This window comes from Centroberyx affinis, unplaced genomic scaffold (assembly GCF_046629955.1).
Source record: "Centroberyx affinis isolate AG114_WGS23_722 - 3 ecotype Tasmania unplaced genomic scaffold, CSIRO-AGI_Caff_v1 ptg001765l_1, whole genome shotgun sequence".
In the NCBI taxonomy this organism is placed as follows: Eukaryota; Metazoa; Chordata; class Actinopteri; order Beryciformes; family Berycidae; genus Centroberyx; species Centroberyx affinis.
In genome coordinates this window covers 79,813-105,116 of record NW_027280162.1, presented here as the reverse complement: position 1 = coordinate 105,116, position 25,304 = coordinate 79,813, and the positions used below count along the sequence as shown (strand labels likewise).

Sequence of the window (25,304 nt, the reverse complement as noted above, 5' to 3'; positions counted from 1 at the left end):
TTATTGAAAACCAAAGGGCACCTACATATTACTACTTCAATATTTTATTTCATTTGTATTCCATTAACACTCTCTTCTCTTCTTTCTTTTAATAAACATAAATTTGACATTCCAAAAGACACCTAGTTTTAATCAAACTAACCTTACAGTATAGCAATACATTAAATACATTAAAAAAAAATTAAAGTGCTTTTATCAAAAGCCTGCAGCTAGGGTTTGATACTCTATGTGCTGATGTACTGTACAGTAACATGTGATCCTCGGGTTAAATAAGAGACAAAAAAATAAACATATTTCTCCAAAAGTCACCATATAGGAAATTAAGAGGGGTTGTATTTACAGACTGATAACCATGATTTCTTTTTTAAAGTATACAATGGGTTTGAATGGTTTACATTGCATCTATGGCCATGCAATCTACTCTGCATGTACTGAACAATGTAAACTTTCAATTCAACTGAAAAACAGTTAAGGTTTTCACTCAAAAGCAGTGTTATACACAAGGCAATTGACATACAAAATGCAACATTATATACAGTACAGTAGTTATATACTACACGCCTACATTTTTGTTAGTTAATACCATACTTCTTAAAAAAAAACGACTTCATTTTGTCTACTGAATTACATAAAAACCACATATAAACTCTTTCAGCACATGTATTTTGTTCGAAATCCGATCTACCATCATAATATAAACTTCTGCGTCTGAACTGTCTCCGTGGAAATTTGGTCTCCCGGGGCGTTCAGAGCATGTTCAGTATTTTACAATCCCCCCATACAGGACTGCGCCCAGCCAACTGGAAAAGCAAGCAGGCACAGCTGGACCTGCAGCAACAAATGCATTAACTCCAGCGCTTCTGAGTGGATTCGGAAGTTGAAAAGAAGAAGAAGAAGAAGTAATTTAGGATGCGCTCAGTCTGTGCCACGCTGCCACCACTTTCTCAGGGTGAGCCATCGTGTCCTTCCACTGCTCCACAGCCTCCGGGACGGGGCTGTCGAATCCCAGCTGGACCTGCCGGGAATATCAGAAAGGTGAAGTTCCTAAACCTCAACTTGTTGTTGCATTCATCTCTCCAAAGCTTGAGCGTAAGAAAGAGGCATTGTTGTGATATGTTTGCGTATGGATATTAGGGTTCGACTGATGCTGATGCCGATATTTTTGTGTGAAGCTGCAGAATTTGAATATATTTCAATTTTTCAATTTTTTCTGCCAAAAAATGACAGGTATTCAGAGTTTCCCCGAGAATGTTATTTTTGTCGTAGTGGAAAAGCCTCTGACACAGCATTTAGACCATCATGGGACACTAAAACTCTCCATTGAAACCCAGACTAATGACATTCTTCTAGGTGGGTTGGCAGCTCCTTAAAGCAGGGTGACCCACTCCACTTAGTCGATGGCAGGGGAACTCTGGGATACATTACCGCCTTTAAAACAAGGAATTAACTTACAAAAAACATTACTGACCTAAATAAAATAAAATGTGCATAAAAACTTTCATTGCAGGCTTTACAGACTCTTTTTATGTAGCTGTGGTCAGGGAGGAGCCTCATCATCATATCAGCAGAAATAAAAGGCCAATAGCGGGAAACTGATATATAGATCTAACCTTAATGGATATATACTGTAGCTCAATATTACAGGCATGGCAGGTAAAATCATGAATGATCATGAGTGAACGAAAAGGCAATATATTATATTTTCCTTTTCTCCATTAATGGGACAATCATACATTTTCTCTCTGTAGAGATATTCATCAGATGAAAAACGTAGCACTCACCTGTCCGAGACACTGTTTCCTCCTGACAGAGCTGCGGCTGTAGAGTTTGATTGACAGCGTGGAGGCGTGGTCTAAGGCGGCCAGGAGGAAGTGGAAGGTCTCCGTCCACTGACACTGACCCCCTGAGGCCTTCAGCGCCCGCGTCTTCTTCTTCATCACCACCCGCCCCAACTGGGACAGCTCCGCCTTGACAAAGTACGCTGAGGAAGAGAGGGAAAGGGTTTTTCATTTTTAAAAAGTGTCACGCTCCAGCCATCGAACTACACAGGACCACATTTACTCTTCAAGTGGTATTCCTTCTAATTTTCCTCTCCTTTACATGGTTAAACATTTGATATTAGCATTAAGGCAGTTTCCAGCGACACGTACCCTGGGTGAGGGGAGAGGAGGATGCTGGGAGGTTTTGTGCTGCAAGGACCTGGAGCTGGATGCGTCCGTTGACCGGCTGAAAGCAAGTGGCTAGATTCAGCTCAGAGTGGCACACCTGTAAAAGACAAAGCAAACATCCATTCTTGAATATTAAATACAGCGTAGTAAATATAAACTATTAAAAACTTCAGTGCAGTTCAGCTCATTTCATGGCTTCAGCATATCTCTCATGCTGCTAATGTTTATGCTGTATTGTTGATAGAGATAGCAGAATACAGTCCATAAACTTTATACTGGTCAGCTTTATACTGTGTTGATACTATCCATCCTTCTTGTTTTGTCTTGGTTCCATGCCTCTTACACTGTGCTGAAATTGCCATCCATGCCTCTTTACAATGTCTTGCTAACATCCTTCTTGTGTAAGACTTTCACAAATTCAGCTGCTGCCTGTGTTGGTCCAGAGAGCATCTGCTGAATGAGTGACAGTGTTTTGGACAATTTGAGCATTTTGTGTGGACCGGATGGGTAAAATCACTCGGTCAATCAAAGTGCCCCTCTGAGGACGTAATGATGATTCGCTGTCTGATTTCCTAAGTGCAGAACCAGTTTCCCAGACCCGCATCCATTTATCAACCAAACCACTCTCTGCCTCTGACATTGTTTGAGGTTTGACCTACTTTCCATGACATTTCCAGTATCCGCAGTCTTGATCTTTTTTTCCCAATAAACGTCTGTTTCCCAATTTCCCTCTAAAACGAATCCCCTCTCTCTCTCTTTCCTGTGATTATGCAACAGCAGAGAAGTCAGCTTCAGTGTCAGTGTTGCCATGTTAGGGCCAAGTGTACGTGCCTGTGGGTTACAATACATCATGGGGACAGTTTTATGAGCTACACATGGTGCTTTGTGCTTTTTCTTATTTACTGTGGACATACAAAGGAGTTGTAAAAAAAGACAGTGGTCTATAGAGGGAATGGTCAAGGGGAATAAGTTGTGAAACTCTGGGATATTCCCACACCGCAGGTATTTCCTCTTGGCCACAACAGCAGGACAATGAGAAAGACAATAACAGCTAATTGCTGCAACCTATAGCCTACTATATTCACTATGAACATCCTACACTAAATGTTGTGTTGATTATTTAATAAATAGACTGGGTGAGCTTAGTCTTGGTCCTCTTGGCTACAGCAGGTACTGTCTTACACTTAGTTGTCAAATTGCTATAATCTAGGCTCCACAAATGCAAAAAATTCTCATTTTACTTCTTGTAGCAGGGCTGTTAGTCAAGACTACCTTAGTCAAGTCCAAGTAAATTCCAAGATCAGGTCCAGTTGAGTTAAAGACTAGGTCCAAAGGGAGTTGAGACCAAGTCAAGACCGAGACCAGAGCAAATCGAGTCCTATTCAAGACCAAAACAGGTAATAAACTATACATTTCTTTCCAAATGTAACAGAAATGCTTCAGGATCAACAGAGATGTAGATGTGTCTGCAGCAGCTCTGTACTAAACCCTTCAATATCCAGCTAATCAATGCATCAGATTTTGGCGAATCAATGAAGAAGTTTGAAGACCATTACATGCTATACACAGGTATAATCCCTTAAACGCAGGAGGACCAGGTGGAGAAAAACGTATCTTTGAAAGGTTCGAGTCAACATCCAGCAGTGGTCGAGACAAGTCAGAGTCAAAATAGGCAGAGAGAGACAGAGACAAGTCCAATATGTCAGAGAAGTGGTCCAGAGATGTTGTTGGTCTTGTTGGTCTAGAGGTGTTGTGCCAACATTTGTATCTCCCTAAAAAAATGTGTTTCCCTGGTGGCGTGTCTTCAGTGTGTGTTGTTGTTTTGCAGCTACACAGGGAAATGATCTTGGATAACAAGCTGACTAATGTATAGCCTGACAACTTCCTTGTACAATCAGCGGATGCTTGTGGTTTGAGATAATAAGATCACAAGCCACAAACAAGCCTGATGTCAACTAGGTATGTTACTTTCATTCTTTGTAATGCTTGCGAAATGTTTTTAGGAGGTTTTACTGTTTGAAAAGCCAGTGATAGGAGAATAATCCACAGAAATTGTAATTTTTTCATAATTTTCTTCCCTGGCATGAAATTGAGGCGGAGAGGGGAATCACCACTACACACTGCACCTTCCCCTGCCCCCATCACTACCACACGCCATTATTTATTTATTTTGATTTATTTATCCATCATAGTGCAATATTCAAAACAGTGCAAATACTTACAGTGCAATACTTATATTCTGTATTTGATTCTGATTTTATCTTTTTCTTCTACTGTTTCTATATTGTTTTTTTATATTACTGTCTTTTATTCTTCTCTGTCTTTTAACAAAGCACACACGCTACCACTAAGCTAAATTCCTTGTATGTGCTAATATACTTGGCCAATAAAGTGATTCTGATTCTGATTCTGATTCTGAAACAAATTTTGGCACAACACCGCAGGCCTGGACTGCAGACCGAGACCGGACCTGTGTGCACACTCACATTGTTTTTGGACGGCGGGCTGAGGTCGAGCCAGTGCTCCGTCTCCTGGGGGCCGAGCTGCCGCAGGGAGAGGACGCACTCGGCCACGGTGCGTTTCCTGGGGCTGTGCGTCTGCAGCCGCAGCACCAAGGCGCTGCAGCGCAGCTGCTGCAGACGCAACGCAAACACAAAGGTCTCCATGAGGACGGCATCCTGGGAAGCAGAGGGAGCAGAGAGTAAAGATCAGGAAACTCTTGATGATCGAAGTTGAACTCATTTTGAAATTTCAATGTGGCACATTCACATTCCTTCTAGTATTAATAAATCCATGTGAAACTGCTGAGAGTGGATGCAAACTATGAAGCTTTTTGAAGTGCAGTAATAAAGCTTCAACATTGCTCTCTCAAATCAAAAATTTTACTTCAAACTCCCTCTCTCTCCTTTTTATTGTTATTTTTCTTGATGTGATGTTGTATGTTATATGTGCTGTCCTGTCTGCAACTTTGCTTTTTGCCTCTGTCTTGAAAATGAGTTTTGGATCTCAATGGGACTTCACCTGGTTAAATAAAGGTTAAATAAATACATAAAATAAATAAAAGTGCTCTAACAAAGCCAATGAGAAAAACTATGACAGGGGATCTTCTACTACTTCTACTGTGTACATGAGCTGAACTAGGCTTAGTCAAACCTAGTCAACATCTTACAACAAGACATTTTTAACATTTAGCAGTTAAAGTTCATAAACTCCTGTGCCTATATGTGTTAAGCAGTGACAATGTCCCAGTAAACTGAAATACAGCTTTAAATTGATACACTAAACCCAAAACAAACAACAGTGAAAAGGCCAAAAAGGAAATTCCCAGGGGAGGGAACAGCGTCAGCAGCCAGAGAGAGTGACCTTTCCTCCATGGATTCAGCAGGCAGACTGAGCTCACACTGGAGAGGCACAGTTCATTCAGTGCTACTAAAAGGTGGGTGTTTAACGGCAAACTACAGCCACACCACAAGTTTTAATCTAAAATTTAAAGTCTTAACGCTAATGCTTTTCAAACGCATATCAGGTTTTAGATACTCTGCGTTACCTGACAGCACTCCTTGATCGAGCTCTTGAACTGTATTGGTTTGGGCATGGTGATGATCCCTTTAAATCCAATCTTCTGCTGTTCCCCGCCGTCTAGAGGGAGGTTTAGGTCTGAGCACTGATAAGAAAAGAGGAAAGACGATGTTTAGTCAAGTGAAGCCAAGTCAAACCTAGTTAGAAAGCGCTTTAAACCAAACAGGTTTGTCACAAAGTGATTTTCCGGAGCCGGAAAGGACACCGATAAAAACAAGAGAACAAAGACAGTCCAAGTCTTTAGATATCAGGCCACAGATTGCATGCACGTGTGTGTGTGTGTGTGTGTGTGTGTGTTTTTTGTGTATGTATGTGTGTGTGTGTGTGTGTGTGTGTGTGTGCGTATTACTAAAAAAACAAATGAGGGGAGGGGAACAACTTCTACTGTAAATAGGATTATTCAAGCAGTCACAGAGATAAAAAAAATGAATACAAAGGCCATGAAACAGTAAATACAGCTATACTGTACAATACATACACACTTGAAGCAATGCATTTCTTCCTCGGGGAGAAACGTGAGTCATTAGCGAAAGCCCTCAACATAGGGACAGTTCTGTTACTTAAAAAAACTTCTCAACCTTCTCCGGAGTGACCAAGCCGAGAGTTAATAGAGCATTGAGAGGAGCTGATGCGATACCTGGACTCCGGACACACAGAGGGACCATTGAGCAGCGCTGCAGGAGAGCACAATGGGGCGTTTTGTCCCTCTGCGCTCCCCCCTTCCTCCGGGCATGTAACCTTACCTGGACCAGGGTGATCCACACCTGCTCCACGGCCTCCTGGTAGCTCAGGCGGACGCACACCTTCCCCAGGTCTCGCTCATCCCCGGACAGGGCGATGGACTCTGTGACGAACGGGAATTTAGTTTTACAGCAGGGTCAGGGTCAGTTAGTAATGGGTATAATGTGAATTAGGTATGAGCCTGAGATTAGTTCTGGTCAGCGTAATTCAACAAAACGATGGTATAGAACGAAATGAAACAAAATCCAAAACATAACATCGGAACTATTTATGCTTTTGCAGAGATTGATTGAAGATTAAGACTAATATTGCTGTTACACCTTTTTTGCATCACATTTAATCTAAGATTTGAATCTTGGACACTTGAGTCTTTTGGATTTTCCCACTTTACTTTTTAATTTAGTTTATGATTACAAATGTGTTCATCTGACCATTTTGACCATCAGATAAAGCTCAACAAGAACAAATTTTCCGCCAAATTCACAAACACACGCATCAAACCCTGGAAAATATGTGCAAAATATCCAAGCTAAGTTTCTACACAGGTGCCCAAGGGATAGTTAAATCCAATCCTGTGTATTAGCAAATGAATAACAGCTTTGTGGTCATGATATTGCATAGTAAGTATCAAATAAATTGCAGTTTTGTCGCAAAAGACCAGGATTTATTCAGATTTTGAAAAAATGTAACCAATTCTATTAGATTAACTTGGATTGCGCTTTTGTTTTTAATAACTTGATTTAAACATTTAAACAAACCATTTATCTCCAATGATAACAAAGCTGCCCGTCGACATGGAGAAATATCTCTATGTCCGAACGCTTATCTGTGATGCTGAATGGTGGACCACAGCAGAAACATTTGGGAGTGATTACTCTGTCTGCCCTTTCACGGTTGCACAATCCAGAGTGATCTTAATCTGACTCAGTCAAGTCCCATGGGGGTTGGCGGGGGTGAACAGGGACAGTGAGTGATGTGGGGCAAATCGTTTTCCTTTTTTTTCCCCCAAAAAAATAGAACACTGCAAGACAAAGTTCGTCCAAAAGTGGAAAGAGAGTGGGAAAGTGTTTGTAGCTGGGGATAAATCTGTTGGACAGATGTCTATGGTTGAATGAATGTATCTTTATTTGAGGTTTCTTTTATTGTAATCTGTGTTGTACGCATCTGTGTATACGTCTATGTTATGAATGTATCTTAGGTGCCTGAGGTTTGCATTGTTTGTTGGTTTGTTTATGCATCAAAGAAACATGTATAAACATAGGAAAGATGATGCTTCACAATAAAAAAACATTTGAAACTATATATATTTACCGAGGCTGCTTTCAACGGAGCCCATCATGGAGGAAGTGCTGCTCTGGACGCTGGACACAGAGTCGAAGCGCTGCGGATGAACCAAAACACACACAGAGACAGTCATCAGTCGCTATTTTCCCCTGTAAACCTAAAGCATCCCTTCAAGAATCACTTCACCTCTTCCACCTCTCCCTGTCCTTTCCCATCTAAATCAAATCCCCCTTTTCTTTTCGCACTGAAGATTCCTCTAAGTTATCTTGTTTAAAAACACCATTTCTCCCCGGCTCTTATTTCTTTACCTGGCACTTTTCATTACACATGTTCATTCTGGGGACACAGGGATATTTGATACATCTATTGCCAAGGACCTGTGCCTTTCACCAACGCTCTACTTACTTCTGTTTGCTCATAATGTTGACAATCTAAATATTTAAGTTAATTATACTGTTGCAAGATAAGAGCACCAACTAACCAGTCTTATAATGTGACTATAAATGCACACGTGTTCGTTTAGCTTATGCAAAACAGTGAGGAAAAAAAAGCTGTGGCTGTGTTGTTTTAACGTTGCTATGAGGTTTATCGCACTGTGAGCTCTGAATGAGATTTATCGTGGTTTTGGGCGAGACATTAGACAGATTGCTCATAACCGACTGTCAAATATTCATGTTAAGTAACACGGAGCTAGTGGCAGAAATACTATACCACATCCTTTATATAACAAGGGAAATACGCCCTGAACGGCCCTGACTTCACTCTTTGTACTGCTCATTGTAATACTAATTAAATAACACTCTATCCAAGACAATCAACACAGCTGCTGAGAGGCTTGAGCTGAGCGACACGTGGCAAATATGGTAAATAGAAATAAATTCCGGCACACACACTAACTTGGATAGCTGTTGGTAAAGCTTAAAACCCATCTAATCTCCAGTGATCTCATCATCACTTTCAAACTGAGGAGTTAACTTCTAAAATACTTTATATCCATTTTGGAAAGAATCTAAAGTCCATCATTCATATCTTTTATTCATAGAGGATCAAGTCTGTAAAAATGTTTTGTCTTTTTGCTTTTTGTCAGTTAAAGACTTAAGTTACCTGCCATCCTTTCAAAAGTAACAAAATTACTAAAGAGTTACTGTCATGTAGTTTAAATGACGAGTATCTATTCAATTTCAAAACTCCTTTGAAAAAGGCTCATCCTATAAAAGTGATGATTATCTCCACCAATCCCAATCAAAATGAGCTGTTCCTGTGTCGACAGGCAGGAATAAACTGATCCCAAATCCCAACTTGCCCCTTAAACCCACGACTTGCTCTCAAGGTTTGTTTTCAGTTTCCCATGTTGCTGCTGTTCAGGACACTGGGGGGGAACTTGAAAACTATATTTAGGCTGGGTTGACACAGGGTGAGAAACGCTGTGTGAATGCAGATTAGATAGAGAACAGTCTCACCTGCATGTGGCTCTGTGGGCTGGTCAGATCAAACATGGAGCTGCTCAGCCTTTGGCTGCCAGGTTTCAGATCACATCCTAGAGGCAAGCCAGTCGTCGTTACACATGATGATTACACGTGATTTGTTGTGTTGTGTGGATTCAAAATTATGTAATTAAACTCTGTAGAAAGCTGTTCTGAATTCAGATATACATACAAAACATTTACAACAGCCGTACTGTACGCGACACTGCTCAAAAGCGCATACATCTGGCCTAAATGTTAAACTGCTGTAGAAGTTATATAATGCTGAATGCATTTAACATGTACTGTATGTATCAGCGGCCAAATCCAGACAGACATTCTTTCACATGAAATTTCATATTTAGCTTCTCAAACATATGATTTCACACCCTTTCCTTTTGGCAGGAAACCTTCCATTCGGAAAATGGAAAAAAACAAGAAACTGCCTCAGTGTGTGTGTCCGGATTTGGCCGCTGTTATGTTACATGAAGTTGTCAACATTACTTTAAAAACATTACCTCAAAGATGTATTCCATTACAGTTATTAGTTACCTCATCAAATCTGTAATCTATAATGTAATGTACTGTACAGTACTGTATTCTGATTACTTTCAGAGTATAAAGGTACAGATAAGAAAAAGTGGATAAGCTCCGGAAATGTCTTTCAGGTTTGCATACAAACACAAACTTTCCTTTTTTTTCTGTTTTTATTTAAATGGCCTGCTGAGTTTTCCACTTCCAGTATTCCCAGAAGTAATCCTCAAAATTTTCACAAGTATCTATAATCAGAATACACTATTTTTTAGGTAACTTAGTGGAATACAGTTCAATTTTTTCATATTCAGCATACGTAACACAGAATTCCTTTACTACCCAATCCTGAATATCTCTGCACCGATTGTCACCAAAATAAATTTCTGTGCTTTTTGTTTTTGTACTCGGCCATTAAAGTAATTCTGATTCAAATTACACAACCCAGTGATTTGAGAAGCATGAATGTGAGATGTTGAAGTGAAGTGATGGTCTTGGCTACCTGGGCCTTGGGGGCTGGAGGTCCGGTTCTTGAGCGTGTCGCGGCGGGCCGAGCCGGGGGAAACGTACTGGGCCATGTGACCCTGATGGAAGCTGGACTCAGGATTGTAGACGATGTGATTGGTTCCCGACAGCTCGGCCTTCCTCTCTGCGTACGTGGTCCTGGCTGAACCTGAGGACCGACAGCAGGACTGGGGGGTCAGTTCAACTTCAGTTTGTCCCAGTTGTTTATTTCAGCATGAAAACTGACAACAGTGATTCATTCAGAAGCATTCATTCTCATTAACTGTCCCCCTGTGCAATGAAATTTAAGGTGATATCTCAGACACCACTGGTCTGATTTTGACAAAACTTGAAACAATGATAAATTGTGGCACAGTGTTCTGGCATATACAAAAGTTACACTGACTGGCCTGATGGGGGCGTTATAATTAGAGGGAAATCTGATCTGAAGGCAGTAACTCCTACACTGTAAGTCTGACACAAAACTTGCTACTCAGCTACACACTGATTGGCCTAAAGGGGGTGCTATAATTAAAAGTCAAAATTTTAACTCAAAAGCGATATCTCAGACACAAATGGGGCAATTTTGACAAAACTTGGAGGGACGATTCATTTTGGCTCTGTGTTCTGGCGTTTGAAAAAATTACACTGATTGGCTCGATGGGTCCAATTTTGATGAAACTTAGAGGGACCTGGTTTCTGATTGGCCAAAGGGCTGCCTGCGTTATTTGATCATTCATAGGGGACAAAATGTTTAGTTGTTGATTTTAGGTGACATCTTTGGTGCTAAGCGCTCATCACTGTGGTGTTTCTGAAACTGCATTTCCCAGAGATCACCTGTTATACTATATGGATTTACAGATGAAAACCATAGAATGGATAAAGGTTTCCTATATTTTGGGTTTAAAAGAAAATTCACTATCTGATCTGGTGAAATTGAAAGCAAACTGTTACAGATATTGTTGCCAATTGTTGCAGAAAACAAACCAAAAGGTGCTCACCACAGTTTAACAGCACAAGGTGTGGTCAGTTTCTGTATTAACTGATAATTCATTAATCCCAACAGACCCCCAAAAGTCACACTGCATCCATCCCCCATGTTGTTGTACATACTCTGCAGCCCAGACTGGAAGTTGGGGTATCGCGGGCCTCTGGGCTGGATGTAGGACGGCTTGAAGGTCGGCAGGACAAACGGCACCTCTCTCCCGTCCGGGGGGAGCTTGGACAACAGGTAGTCCTCTGAAACCCCCCTCCTCCCGTCATCTGCACCCCGTCCTGGGGCCGCTGGCCCCGCAGGAGGCATCCTCACTGTGAACACTTCAAAGCAGAGGAGATAATCCGCCGTCACACAATCAGAAAATATAAAGTCCGGCCAAAGCTGTGTGATATGCAGATGTACAGGATGGCAGTTTACCCTGAGTCTCATGCTCCCGCTCCTTCTCCTTCCTCATGAAATTCTTGCAGCAGTTTTTGAAGCATTCCATTGCTGTGATTGGGAAACAGATCAGCAGTGAAACGTCTATACATGTTAGATTACACAGAAAACACTACGACCACTGGTTAATTTGTAGGGCATGGAAAGGATAAAGACTCGAATGCTTTAAAATAGGCAAGAACATGATATGAAAGGGGTATTGATCATTAACGAAACACTTCAATTTGAAATATAACTTGAACTTGATATATTAGTCGTGTAGGCTATTATGTGCGCGGTTGGCGTGTAGGAATGTGCGGTCAGTTGTCACACACACAAAAAATACAAAATGGAAAAAAAAAAATATTTCAAACTAATAATCAAATCGTAGGCTACATACAACTTACCCATGCGGTGTTGTCACTGATAAGAGGCAAAACTTGGTCCATCCAGCGGTGTAGCTCACTCTCCCGGGCCGGGTGGAAAGAAATGCCAGCCGGGCGCAGCAGTGGAGGTTTATCAGGTAGCCTACTTAGGTTACAGCGCTCTCGCTCTCTCTCTCTCTCTCTCTCTCTCTCTCTCTCTCACACACACACACACACTCTCTCTCTCTCTCTCTCTTTCTCTTTCCCGGATTGACACCGCGCGCTTCCTTCTCCGAAGAGCGATGAGCGCACTTTCTTTATCTCTGTTTTTTTTTTAGCACGTTTTTTTCCCCCTCTCATCATCATCATCACCAGGTGTGCTCTTCTTGTTTTTTTGCGCCCAACCATTTATTTCCTCCTCTTCATTCAACACAACACGTTTTCTGTCTTGTCCAGTATATCTTTATTTACTGACCAGGCTCACTTACAGGTTCTCATTGAAAAAGAATGTGAAAATGGAAACAAAAAAACAAAAAAAACAACAATAACCAGGAATCAAAGCATCACTGACCTCAAGAGCCTGCTTATATCATGGACAGTTGTGTGGTGAATACATTTAATGGTCTTAAAGAGATTGTGATCAATAATTCAGTCAATGGCTGGTTGGTACATCATTCCAAATATTGCCACTGCAAATGCACAATTACATTTCTATATAGATAACAGGCTCTCCTCCTTTCTCATAAAAAAGCCTACAATGCTCAGATGGCTCCCATTTGATGAAATGATAGCACCCACAGTCTTATCTTACTTTTGGATTCAGGGCACATAAAAGTCTTGACAGATTAACTCACACACTGTAAGCTCACTTTCACAGCTTATCTGAGGGGGATGAAGATTCACAGACAATCGGGGAGCGTGGGAAAAAGATCACAAAACTGTATTGTGGATGCATGAACACAGACAGTGAGTTTCAGTGAGGGTAATTTAAGCCGTTTTCGGATCATTTTTTTCTAAATAGAGGATGACAGAAATTGTACACCATAAATATCCCTCTGTGTCGAAAGTCCATCTCGTAGCCATAAAAGCTCAGCGTCCATTAAAACATTAAAACAGGGTGGGGGTGCGGGCGCAGGGATGCCTTTCCCATCAGCTGGTCTTTGCTGAGTCTTTATCGGATATGCGTCTTTACTGAGGATGACTTGATTCTTTGTGGCTGGAGATCGGGACGGCGGCGGGGCTCTCGGGTTCAGAACGGATGCTCGGACACAAATATCGTGAGGCGGATGATGGAGCTGCCGCGGAAGTTGATGACGTTGTTGACCGTGACCATCTCCAGGTCCAGCACCACCTCCTTGGGTCCCTTGATGGGCCGCGACAGGACGAGGGTGGCGCTCACGTTGCTGGTTTGCTGTAACATAAGGAAGAGAGAGAGAGAGAGAGAGACAAGAGGAGGAATGTGAGGCACGAAATACAGGAAATGATGGAATGTGACAGCGAACTGCAAACGGCGGAAGGAAAAAAAAAAAGAAACCCCAAGCCAATTATATCCTATCTGAAACTAGTACAAGCACAAAGTCAGGGAAAGTTCATGTGTTTTCCATAATGTATCTGGAGGAAAAGACACACTGAGATCAACACAGCTTGTGTAGACAGGAGTAATAGAAGTTAATTCATACAGATATTTTAAAATCTCATGTATTCATTTCATCACAGTTTGAATTAGTTTTGTTGTTCATACCCTGACCTGACAGACACACACCACACTGAAACTCTGGTAAACAGAGTCTCTGCTGCCTGTATTGAACAACTTATGCAACTCATCACCCAGTCACACACTTATTGCTCCATCTGCTGGCCGTTCATGCTGCATACTGCGCTGCATAAGAGTCAAGTCACCTGCTGCACTGCTCTCCACAGTGATCCAGCTTAAAACTTGACTTAGGAGTGCTTCATTGCTGAATTACAACAGTATATTTCCTGAATATGCCTCTTAAACACACACATATTAGTTTGTAAGAGGTCGATGCACAGGTGTGACATTTTGAGACTCACACAGAGAAGACAGAGGTTCAGTATCTTGCTCAGTGACATTTTGTCAAGGATGTACACTAACTGACGTCGGGAATCAAACCTGTGACTTTAAATTGGAACGACTGAGTCTCTAAACACCAAGCTATCCCACTTTAAGGGTTTTACTACTCTGTGGTGATGGATTAGGAAGAAAATTGGAGACACAAAATTATTTAAAGCAGGGCTGGCCAAGGACGGGCATGTGTGCCAAAATTAATTTAGGCTCCAGAGAGTGATATGGTGAGTGGGATTCTGTTTGGTCTATGCTGATGCAATTTAATCGTATCTGTGGAGTGATTCTGACATAACTTGCTTACTACAAAGCATGTTAACACATTAGACTTAACTGTTTTTTGATTGTGTTGACGTCTTTGTTGCTAAGCGCTCATCACTGTGGTGTTTCTGCACTGCACTTCCCAGAGATCACCTGTCAATCAAACAGTGTGTCCAGTGACGTCGTGGATTTTCTGTTGATGAAGTTTGAGTTTCTCTTTTCTTTGTCTGTTCAGCCATGGTGGCTGTCGCTGCTCATGCTAACTACCCAGTTCTTCTTCTATTTATTACAAACAAGCTGTTGTTGCTGGAAATGTAAAAGGCATCACTTTCTGTGCAACAGAGGATTTTGCCAAGGAACAACCTACCAGACACCGTGTTCAGAACAGCAAATGTTAAAGCTTTCATGAACTGGGTATAGGCTGGATCATGATTGTGTTATATCAATTGATGATAGACAGAAGCAAAGTGAACATTTATTTAGATTAAAATGTCATGGATAATTACTTTAAGGAGTTAATGCCCGCTTGCGGCATTTGTTTATAATCAATGTCTGATCACTTACAACAATCCATTTTACATGTTTTCCTTAGCCCTTTATGTCAAAACGTTTGTGAAAGTTTGTGTCTCTCATTCATCTCTGAAGCACTCACCCTCATGTAAAACTCTCGCCCGTCATTGCCCGACTTTATCTGGAAGATGTAGAAGGCCCCGGGGTACCGCGTGGTGGCCTGCATCTGGAAGATGTCTGCAGGCACGGTGCGCCCCGAGGACAAGTCCATGTGTCGGTACAGGATGGTGAAGGGCTTGTCCCTGCAGGCAGGGTTCTCAGCTGAACACATGCACTGACTAGACAGGAGGGACAAAGACGTCTGTTAGGCTTTGGAAAATATGAATGGACAAAACTACGACGAAACATAATAACTTGGTTTTATGGAAGGCAGTACAATGGATATGCATCAACATGAAATAATATGCTGTGCCCTAGAGCTAGGAGCAGTAACCGAGGAGGAGTCATGCAGCATCACAGTTGCAGATGCTTTCAAATGCAAACAAGTTCATGGGATCACTGTAATGCGCTGATATAAGATTAACATTTGAAAATGAATGCAAGCAGATGAGAAATCAAGTGTCATAGAGGCTGCAAATGTTTTTGCACCACTTCAGCTATCCAAATAGTAGTGAAATAGAAAGACTACTGTGCAGTCAACTAGCTAGGTGATATTCACTTAATATTATGTCAGAGATTTTACACTTTTATGTTAGTTTTCCGGGCTAGTTGACTCATGCTGGCTACAACTCTGGTCCCATGTAGACGACACCCTCTGAATAAACGCAAAGAATTACGTAATGAATGAATCGACTGTTGTCCCCTCCTTGGTTACTGCTCTTGGTCCCAGAGGAGGAAAAACAGTGAGAAACAGTGAGAATTAGCCAGAAAAGGAGTGAGAATACTCACTTGTCACTGAGTTCAATGTAAGGAGGGTCACATTGTAAAGGATCCAGGCATGTATAGCCTCCCTGGAAATTGAAACATACTTGTGCTGTTGTACAGGTGTTGTTACCAGTGTCACATTCATTGATATCTTCAAAATCAAACACACAACAACAACCAAAGTCAGTTAAAACATCATCATCATCATCATCATCATCATCAGAGAAACAACATCAACAAAAGCATCAACAACATGGTTAATAAAAATGACAGACTAATTTGAGAAATACTGAGCAAAACTATTCAGCATTACATTAAAAATAAGGAGAACAACACTCAAAATGTTGACACTGCTTCAGTAAAGTAGCTGAGTAATTAATTGAGGCTGGCAGTTATTTGGGCAATGCTGCCAGCAACATGGAAAAAGTGAGACAGGATCAACATTATATTCATGTAACAAGATACTCCTATGTGATTAAGGCAACAAGGCAACATCTTGGGCAATGTTACCCATCAGAGTTGCCCAAAGATTTGCCCTCTGTGTCACTGCCTTTCAAGTGTAGCTGAATTTTTGCTTTTACTCAACAGAATTCAATCACTGTGGGAGAGCTGTGAGGTGGCAACAGAGAGGCTTTGTTTGCTTTCGTCCAGAACATTTACCTTCACAACTCCTGCCGTCCTCATATACATAGTATCCAGGCGGACAGACACAGGAGAAAGAGCCTGGCGTGTTCACACATCTGTGCTGACACAAAAACTCAGAGAAGCCGCACTCATCCAAGTCTACAGGAAAAAAAACAGAATTAATGCTCATCACATGTGGGATGTAAAACCCAATGGTCTAATTTCTTTAGAAACGGTGTAACTGAACTACACTGGATATACACACACTGGTCCAGTAGCAACTGAAAATGTAATGACTGCTGGAAAATGTAATAATTGGTCAAAGTGTAATGAAAGTGTCTCCCTAAATGGGTAGATAATGTAATAAAACCTGTGAAATAATAAATTGCTGCACAATATAATAAAATCTTTAGATATTGCAATATTTTTAACAAAGTTACACCCCTTACAATGTAATTATTGTGCAACATCTAATAAAATATCCTTCTAAGTGAAAATGTAATAAACATTTTAATATAAGGAATTGTTGGGTAAAGTAATAATATCTTCAGATTTTGATTGATTGATTTAAAAAAAAGTTACCCCTTATAAAAGGTCAGAGCCCTTATAACATAATAATTACATTATCAGTTACTACAGGTCTTTACAAGTGGCTAAAGTTTTTAAAAACATTTTTGTAAGTGGGTAAAAAATGCAAATTAAAACATTTATATCAGTTTTACCCCATTGGATGTAGAAACTTTACCGCCAAATATATCAAAACTACTCAAGCAGATTGAATCTTACATTTCAAGGACATGATTTTAGAGATCCAAATTTGTCTCACTCTGTCAGAGCTGAGACCACTGATTGCTGTAGCACAAAACACAATTATCTCTTAGACAACACCACAATTAATGAGATCAAAACACAAAACATAATTCCTCCTCACCGATGCAAGAAGTGCCGTCGGACGCGAGTTCGAATCCCTCGTCACAGTTACACATGAAGGAGCCGTAAGTGTTGAAGCAGCCGTGACTGCAGGGTTCATCCTCACACTCGTCCACATCTGGAGAAGAAAGGATGGGCTGGCGTTAAAACAGGACTACAACGAGTGTGTGTGTGTGTGTGTGTGTGTGTGTGTGTGTTTGTTTGTTTGTGACTATGACTGTGCATTGATCTACTATACATGTGTATCTGTGTGTATGTGTGCACCTGATTGTTTCTGTGCACAGCTTGTTAATTCTGCCTATGTGTGTGTGTCTGTATGTATTGATGTGTGTGTGTGTGTGTGTGTGTGTCTTTGTAAATGTGTGTGCTGGTGAGACTGTAAGTGTGTGTGAGAGCATGTGTGTGTACAGTATACATGTATGTGTATGCCAGTCTGTGTACGCTATACTTAATAGATGTGCCCAGCCTTGTGTGTGTGTGTGTGTGTGTGTGTGTGTGTGTGTGTGTGTGTGTGTGTACCTTGACAGGTCCTGCTGTCCGGGTTGAGGATGAAGCCGGGGTTACAGGAGCAGGAATAAGAGCCGGGAACGTTGGCACACAGCTGTTGGCAGTAACCATAGCGACATTCGTCAATATCTGGTCAAAGAGAGAGAGACAAACTGGTTATGACCATGACCTACAGTATAGACTGCACTCATGGGAATGTAATGTGTTTCATGAAGGTGCTACTTGAAGGTGCAATTGAACATCAATAAATCATTACCACGTTCATTTCGTGACATTAGTACAATATATTACTGTTAAACAAGTCCATCACCGAGAAGATTGTCAGCCTCTAGCGGCCTCTACTCTGCATTTTACATTGTGTGAAACCTGGTCAGATTTAGCAGGAAATCTGCTGGATTGCTTTATGGCACAAAACAGGAAGAGGGCACTGTTCTTCCAGAGCAAACAGAGTTAAAGCTTTCAGAGTTTCTGGCAACAGCAGATGATGGAAGGAATGAAAGGCTGATGGAAAAATTCCACTTCCAACATGTTTATCCTCTTCAGTAAAGCAAAAGACACCAGAGAGGGAGACATGGAATAAGTAGAAAGATCCTCATTGGGACATTAAGCAACCGGGCTTATGGGAAATGGGGTCTTCATTTTGAGAGACACTAGCACTAGCGTGAAATAGAGGCGACCAATCGTCTCGACCATGGTCTCATTTGTTTACAGTAATTATACCAAGGTATCAATGATATATTGATGTTTCAAAATGCAACACACAGCACCTGTAAGTTGTGTACCACGCAGCACTTACCCTGGCACTGTCCACCAACCAGCCAGTATCCCTCAGTGCAGGAGCAGGTGTAGCCACCTGCTGTGTTGATGCAGACCTGGGTGGGGTTACACTGGTGAGAGTTTGTCGTGCATTCATCAATGTCTGGAACAGGGAGAAAGAGGGGTGGAGAGTAGAGATGTTACTGTCAATAGATACACTACCAGTCAAGTCTGGACACACCATATTTCTCTTTACTTTTACTGTTTTTCACATTTTACAATAATAGTAAAGACATCAAAACTATGAAATAACACAAATGGAATTATGCAGCAACCAAAAAAGCGTTAAACAAATCAAAACTATCTTATATTTTAGATTATTTAAAGTAGCCGTCCTTTGCCTTGATGGAAAAGCAAAAGGCTTTGGAAAGAAATTCATACATAGGCATCAACTTCACTATTTAGATTTGTCTAAGAAACACATTTCAAGCATTTAAGCAGAAGCCTTTAGATCAAAATTGCTTTAAGAGAATGAAAAACATAGAACATTCAATCAGGTGGGTCCAAACTTTTGACTGGTAGTGTAGATTATTTCGATTTTTTGGGGCATTTTTTGACCTATTAGAGAGTTGAAAGTGGAGAGAGACAGGAAAGACGAGAGAGAGAGTGAGGGATGACATGAGACAAAGGTCCTGGAGCACATTCAGACCCAGGATGTTGTAGTTACATGGTACATGCCTTAGACCACTAAACCAAGACCCCTGTCACTAGATTTTTTTGTGATGCTCTATTGATCCCCGAGAGGAGAAATTCATCCACAGGGAGGCCAGAGGTCAGCTACAGAACAGCACCGCTGCAGCCGTTTGCTAGAGTCAGGCATCATGTGGCATCGAACCTGTGGCATTCTGGGTACAGGACTGCCTCTCTAACCACTAGGCTGCAAATTACAATACCATCTCAAATTAATTTATATAAACTCTGAAAACTTTTCCCACAGCTGTGTAATACCCTTCTCATTTCCAAAGTGATCACATTGTATGGTATGCATGTTTATTCTCTTTCAGTTTGGCAGTTAATAAAGTCCTTTAATTAATCTTAATCCAGGGAAACTACACAGTCTTCCACTGTTGGCCACTGAGCAGCTGCACTGGAGTAGTTGAGGGTTAAATGCCTTGCTCAAGGGCACATCGACTAGACTGTAGCTGTTGAGAGATGAAATGAGTGTTACTCATTCACTCATTTTCTCAGCTGGTCCGAGGATTTGAACCGCCCTCTTTCATATCAAAAGCCTTTCTCTCTATCTCTCTCTCTTTAGCACCCCCAGCTTGAATACGCGTAACATTACAGTTAGCATTTCAATACAGCATCAATTTACACTTGTTATTACTGGAGATTAGAGATTACAATCGGGGTTAAATTCCATCGACGCCCCTGGAGCGGCTCACACAGCGCCCCACAATAGCCACATTTCCTTATGAGGATATGACAAATCAAAAATTCCAATCTCTTGTTTATACTTCTCAGACAATGAAGTCACCAATCTTGTAGAGAAACGGTGGGAGAAGTGGGTGAGAGCCTGAAGCCCAGCGAGGATTTTTGTTTGAACAGGCAGCTATGATAAGCGATAACGTCTGTCAGTGGGTCTGCTGCCCTTTGTGCCAAGTTGGTCCGCTGGCCCTCCATGGGGGCGGGAGGGGGCGGGAGGGAGGGGGAGGGAAGGAGGAGGGGGGAGGGGCCTGGAGCGCTCGGCCGCTCGCCAAGGGCAACATGCACGGCCCCGGCCCCGGCACCTGCATGCAGTTACCAGCTAAAACCTCTCTGTATGGTAGTTGGATCATCTGCATCCCATGTGTAGGCCTACCGCGACCCCAGAGAGTCTGATCTGTAACACACACACACACACACACACACACACACACACACTGCGGGGGCGTTTCAGTTCAGCTCCATATATAGACTGTTTCATGAGCTGCCCACGGGCCCCGGGGGTTAACTCTGACAATTTTGATCAACTTCAGAGAAGACGTGTGAGACGGGCTTTGTTTGAAACGGCCCAATTTCTGTCCAACGTAAGAAAACGGAGAAAGCTTGAACTGTTGAAGCATTTTGACACTCCACATTTGTACACACATTCATTCAAAATACACCCAGTGAAATTAAATGAGACAAGACTAGGACTTAGATAAACACGTCTAAGATGTTCATCATCCATCCTGAAACGCTGTTGGGGGAAACCCTCCTGAATGTCAACAGCCTTGTTTTCCGATTGACATGCATTTTTTAGTTTATCCGACGGGTTTTTCATAAGCCCAAGAGGATGGAAAGTTTTCTTGACCCACAGAGGAGCATGTAATCCTTCAAATGTGAAAGTGAAAACATGAAGATCACTAAAATGTGAGTTACCAGGCCAGCTGAACATGAGAAACAGAACAATGCGTCATAGCTTGAGAGGTATCACTTGACTCATGAGACTCCAGGCAGCAAGCTGGTTGGTGAGATGACCTTGTAGTCAATAGGTTGCTGGTTTGATTCCTGGTTTGAGTCCAATACTACAAAAGTGTGCAAGGTCAAAGGAAACTCCCATGTAGTACTAGCTGCTTCAAGGCTGGGTATCAAAAATCCGTATATATGAGGTTAACACTATGATTCATCATGATGGGAAGCTGCTTACAAAATGCCACTGTGGTTCTGTCTGTCCTTGTAAAACATAAATACATGAACCGCTAATTTGTTGTATTGTTCTCCCAGACCGGTGCCATTAGTGACATTGATAAAGTAGCGGTGCTAACTTCAACACAAAGCCATGTTTGTTGCAGGTTGAGACAGGAAGTCACAGTCTGCTAAGTTTCTGCCCCATAGCAGCATCAATCAACAACCCATTACATCACTACATACACACATACACACAAACACGCACACACATGCCAACCTTCAGGGGTGCGAAGACTCGATTAGCCCCCACAGAGGAATGTCTGTTCTACAAGCCCAGCTCGGCATAGATTTGGCAACAAATGACCTCATCTTTGGCGCTTTGATTTTGTAGTTTACCCAAACAAGGTTGAGAGCCGATTCCCTGACAGGCCGCCTCCCCTACAAAGAGAAACAGTCCGTATTTGTGCATGAGCTAAACACACTGTTTTTTCGCGGGAGAATATGTGTACATTTTCCGCTCATTACAGGGTCCACGGGTGATTTATCCAGAATGACAGAAAAAATACCCCAATGGACTTTCAGGAGTCCATTTTCAACAGCTTGTCCCTGCTGGACCCACTGGGATAATTACGTTAAGATGTCCAGCGTGTATCTAAGACAGCTGGGAAGAACATCAGACACTTGGTGTTTATCTGAGAGCTGGGATCTCTTACTATTGTGAAATCCAACAGAGTCAATCAAATAGTTGATTTTTCCTCGCAATGAGGAGTTGAAAGCCCTCCTTTCCCCTGCTGGGTAAAGTCAGGCAGTCCGCTTACACTCTCACATGTCCAAAAACTTACACCAGCTGCCTTTGCGATCTAATGGATTAATCTATTTGCCTGGAGTTCATTTATCTGCTGTAATTACATAGGTTTCATTTCTGGCTTCTCTCTCATATCATCTAGTTTCACTGGAATATCTGAAAAACAACAGGAGGAGGCGGGACTGTCTGTCTGAAACATACACAGCTTTCAGCCAGAGTCATTATAGAGATTCAGTAGAGAGGCTGGGATTTGTAATAGACTGCAGTAGAAAACAGACACCGTCTCCCTGTGGACTTTACATGGATCTGTCTTGCAGTAGTTAACAGTAATGATTTCCTAACCATGTGATGTCTGTAGGGCTTTGAATGGCATTATGGTTCTATTAGACTCTCAACACTGTACTAAATCTGTCATAATATGTCAACCTGTTATGAATGGCAGGAATTAACACAAAAAGCGGGTGGAGGGGCAGCCAGTGGTCAACAATACGCCTGGTATTCCAGGGAGCCATTGAGACTGAAAATTGACTTAGAAACCACCGTTGGAAAAGAGACTCCAGCCGGCCAGTTTGACTCTCATCCAAACCCACTCGCCCACCGCCGCCGCAGAAATAGCAAACTTACTTCAGGATCACTGTCTACATTCCCTGTCTGTGATGAATGTGAGTGCATGCTGAACCACTGTAAATAACCAAGCACAGTTGTTCGGTTAGAGATAACCACACAACAAAGAACAAGGACCAGCACTCTCTTGCGACATTTGATGAATAAGAGCAGCAGACTTGGCTCAAGTTGTATTTGCAAACAACTTGACATTTTGGCTGGAGGAGCAGATGGGTGGGGTTTGTCACATAGGACTAACTTATGACCAGAGGTGGGGACTCGAGTCACATGACTTGGACTCGCATGCATGAAGAGAATACCTGAGACTTGACTTGGGTTCTGGTGACTTGGGATTTGACTTTGATGACTTGAAAAGGTTTCTTAAGTCTTGACAAAAGATCTTGAGTTTGTGTAAATGACTTAGATTGAAAGTGATGAGATTTGTTCCACCAGACGACTGAATTTAAATTCTGTTTTCTGAATTTCTATGGATCGATTGAATTTATTGAATTTGAAACTCAAACTCATGATGCACTTACCAAGTTTTTATCCTATTATAAAACAGTATTCCATTGAAAAGTCCTGGATATTTCGTTTTCTTTAAGATAATACATTGATACTGGACTCTTGATTCGTTCTGACTTGACTTGCTGTTCTACATTTAGACTTGAGACCTGACTTGAGACTTGTGCCTCAACACTTGAGACTGACCCGGGACATGAGCAAAGTTGACTTGGTCACACCTCTGGTAATGACTGATTGACAGTTTATCACTATCTGAACTGTCCTGATGCGTTAAACCCCACCCACATGGTGCTCTGAGGAGGTTAAAACCGACTCACCGTTACAGGTACCATCGTCTGCAAGAGTATATCCAAGGATGCAGGGTGCAGTGCTTCTCACTATGGGGTAGCTGGGCTCCACGGGTCCTGGAGGCGGGGGGCGGAAGGTGTCCGCAAACCCCACCGACGAGTCTGGGTAAGCCGGGTCGGGAAGCACCGGGGTCTCCGGTCGGTACGGCTGGCTGTATAAGCCTCTTGGGATGCACAGGTAGCCGCCGTTCTGGTTGACACAGCGCATGTCCCCCCGGCAAGCATCTGGCAGAGTGCGGCACTCATCCACATCTGGGGTGTGAAGAGGGGGGGGCACTGATAAGGACACTTCTGCATTCACAACATTTGTTACATCTGCTTTTTGGGTCTACTGTCTGGTCACTGTGGAGGCGATGCTTGCACTCCTCACTGCTGGGTGATGGTATAGGAATTTAAGCTTATTCTACTGCACACTGTGTTTTTACTCTGGATAAGACTGTTAGTGGCACGCCCAAACTGTTCAAAATATAAGACAAGTGCAAGTCGAGTCACTTACCTATACACTGCCTTGCTCTGCGGTCATAGGCAAACCCCTCTGTGCAGGTCTGGGGAGAGACCAAGAGTCTGGTTCAGTGTGGTGGCTCTTGGACAGTTTGCCCTTGTGACCAAAATTCACTGGTAACATGTTGAAAATGCATTATGATACTGCTTGACTTTGGATGCAACCTCACACACTTACTATTTTAGTATTCTGCCTAACGTGCCTTGCCATCTTTACATGATGACTGACTTTTTTAGCTTTCAGTGTGACATCTTCAGTGATTTCATTTATGTTTTATTATGTCCTTAAAGTCGTCAAATACATTAAAAAGCATAAAAAGCTGGATCAGGATGGCACAACTATAAATGGACCTTTGCAGAATATGAACAGGATCTTAGTCTCCTTCAGCACTCTATGGCTATAATATGTGAATGAATGAAATCCATGCAAACTGAGTGTCAAAGCGCATGAAGGAAGGGGTTCTCTTACCTGACCATGTCCAGGCTGGATACAAAGCAGAGCAAATACCACAGCTGCCAACATCCTGCAAAGAGGGAATTTCAACTTTTTTAAACTCTTCTCGTGGACAGCCTCGTTGAAAAACCAGCAACGTAGTGCCAGTATCCCGTTACATATTCATTCAAACCCATAACTCAAGCAAAACAACTCGACTTAGTCCGCTATGCAAAGGTAAAGTCAGATTTTAAAAAAATCCTCACGATGTAGCTTACTAACCTTGCAGAAGTCCAAAAGCTCAAGCCACGTACTGCAGAAAGCATGGTTTATAGTTTCTATTGAAATCTCTCAAAGGAAAGATTCAGACGACCCGTAAATTCTCCCTAATCCCCTCGCCACTACCAGGGTCTCACCACCCCCAACTATGCGCCTTTACGCGAAAGCCGACACCAGGTTTTCATTAACCGCTGTCTGGTCGAGCTGAAGCTTCGGTACATTGACCAAGTGTTGAAGGAATGCCTTTTCAAAATGGACTGTTCTATTTCTTCCGCACTCTGTCGGCTCTACAGATTATTTAGCAATGCAAATTGACGGGCCCCCTCCGAGCACTTTCACAACAGCTGGATTCAATCAGGGAGAGCCAGCCCCCTCAGTCCGGGCGCACAGACAGCGGCCCCACAGCGGCGGAGCGCACGGACTCCAAGGGCGCACAGGCAAATAACGGGCTACTTATGAGTTGTTGGGGGGTAAAAAGACAAACATGCACAGTGTCTGTTCCTGGAGACACA

General features: G+C 42.2%; 2 protein-coding genes across 3 annotated transcripts; both read right to left on the bottom strand.

Annotated features, from left to right (window-relative positions):
- LOC139652140 (tandem C2 domains nuclear protein) lies at nt 1-12,223 on the bottom strand. The gene is made up of 12 exons (XM_071529107.1): nt 12,092-12,223; nt 11,685-11,756; nt 11,384-11,587; nt 10,269-10,439; nt 9,233-9,309; nt 7,800-7,869; nt 6,491-6,591; nt 5,716-5,832; nt 4,655-4,846; nt 2,151-2,265; nt 1,782-1,981; nt 1-1,015 (listed from the first exon to the last, which is right to left on the bottom strand). Exons 1-12 carry the CDS (start codon nt 12,093-12,095, stop codon nt 905-907), a joined length of 1,434 nt encoding a protein of 477 aa, XP_071385208.1. The 5' UTR covers nt 12,096-12,223; the 3' UTR covers nt 1-904.
- A 278-nt stretch (nt 12,224-12,501) lies between these two features.
- fbln5 (fibulin 5) lies at nt 12,502-25,138 on the bottom strand. Of its 2 annotated transcripts, XM_071529102.1 has the most exons (11): nt 24,796-25,138; nt 24,550-24,604; nt 24,076-24,124; nt 23,550-23,831; nt 18,688-18,810; nt 17,904-18,020; nt 17,386-17,502; nt 16,491-16,613; nt 15,855-15,981; nt 15,049-15,244; nt 12,502-13,460 (listed from the first exon to the last, which is right to left on the bottom strand). In XM_071529102.1, exons 1-11 carry the CDS (start codon nt 24,837-24,839, stop codon nt 13,299-13,301), a joined length of 1,395 nt encoding a protein of 464 aa, XP_071385203.1. In that variant the 5' UTR covers nt 24,840-25,138; the 3' UTR covers nt 12,502-13,298. The 2 variants fall into 2 exon arrangements, with proteins under 2 accessions (XP_071385203.1, XP_071385204.1); XM_071529103.1 differs by lacking the exon at nt 24,796-25,138 and having other exon boundaries at nt 24,076-24,194.
- Between the last annotated feature and the right edge of the window lie 166 nt (nt 25,139-25,304).

Bases quoted from the DNA above. Each gene is read 5' to 3' on its own strand.
- LOC139652140 (XM_071529107.1), bottom strand. The intron at 9,310-10,268 runs GTAGCCAAGACC...GCTTGCCTCTAG, and splicing joins CTCCAGCCCCCAAGGCCCAG to GATGTGATCTGAAACCTGGC. The intron at 7,870-9,232 runs GTGAGACTGTTC...GTTCATCCGCAG, and splicing joins GCCCACAGAGCCACATGCAG to CGCTTCGACTCTGTGTCCAG.
- fbln5 (XM_071529102.1), bottom strand. From the start codon at position 24,839: ATGCTTTCTGCAGTACGTGGCTTGAGCTTTTGGACTTCTGCAAG. The intron at 23,832-24,075 runs GTAAGTGACTCG...TTCACACCCCAG, and splicing joins CAGAGCAAGGCAGTGTATAG to ATGTGGATGAGTGCCGCACT. The intron at 17,503-17,903 runs GTACACACACAC...TTTCTTCTCCAG, and splicing joins GGACAGCAGGACCTGTCAAG to ATGTGGACGAGTGTGAGGAT.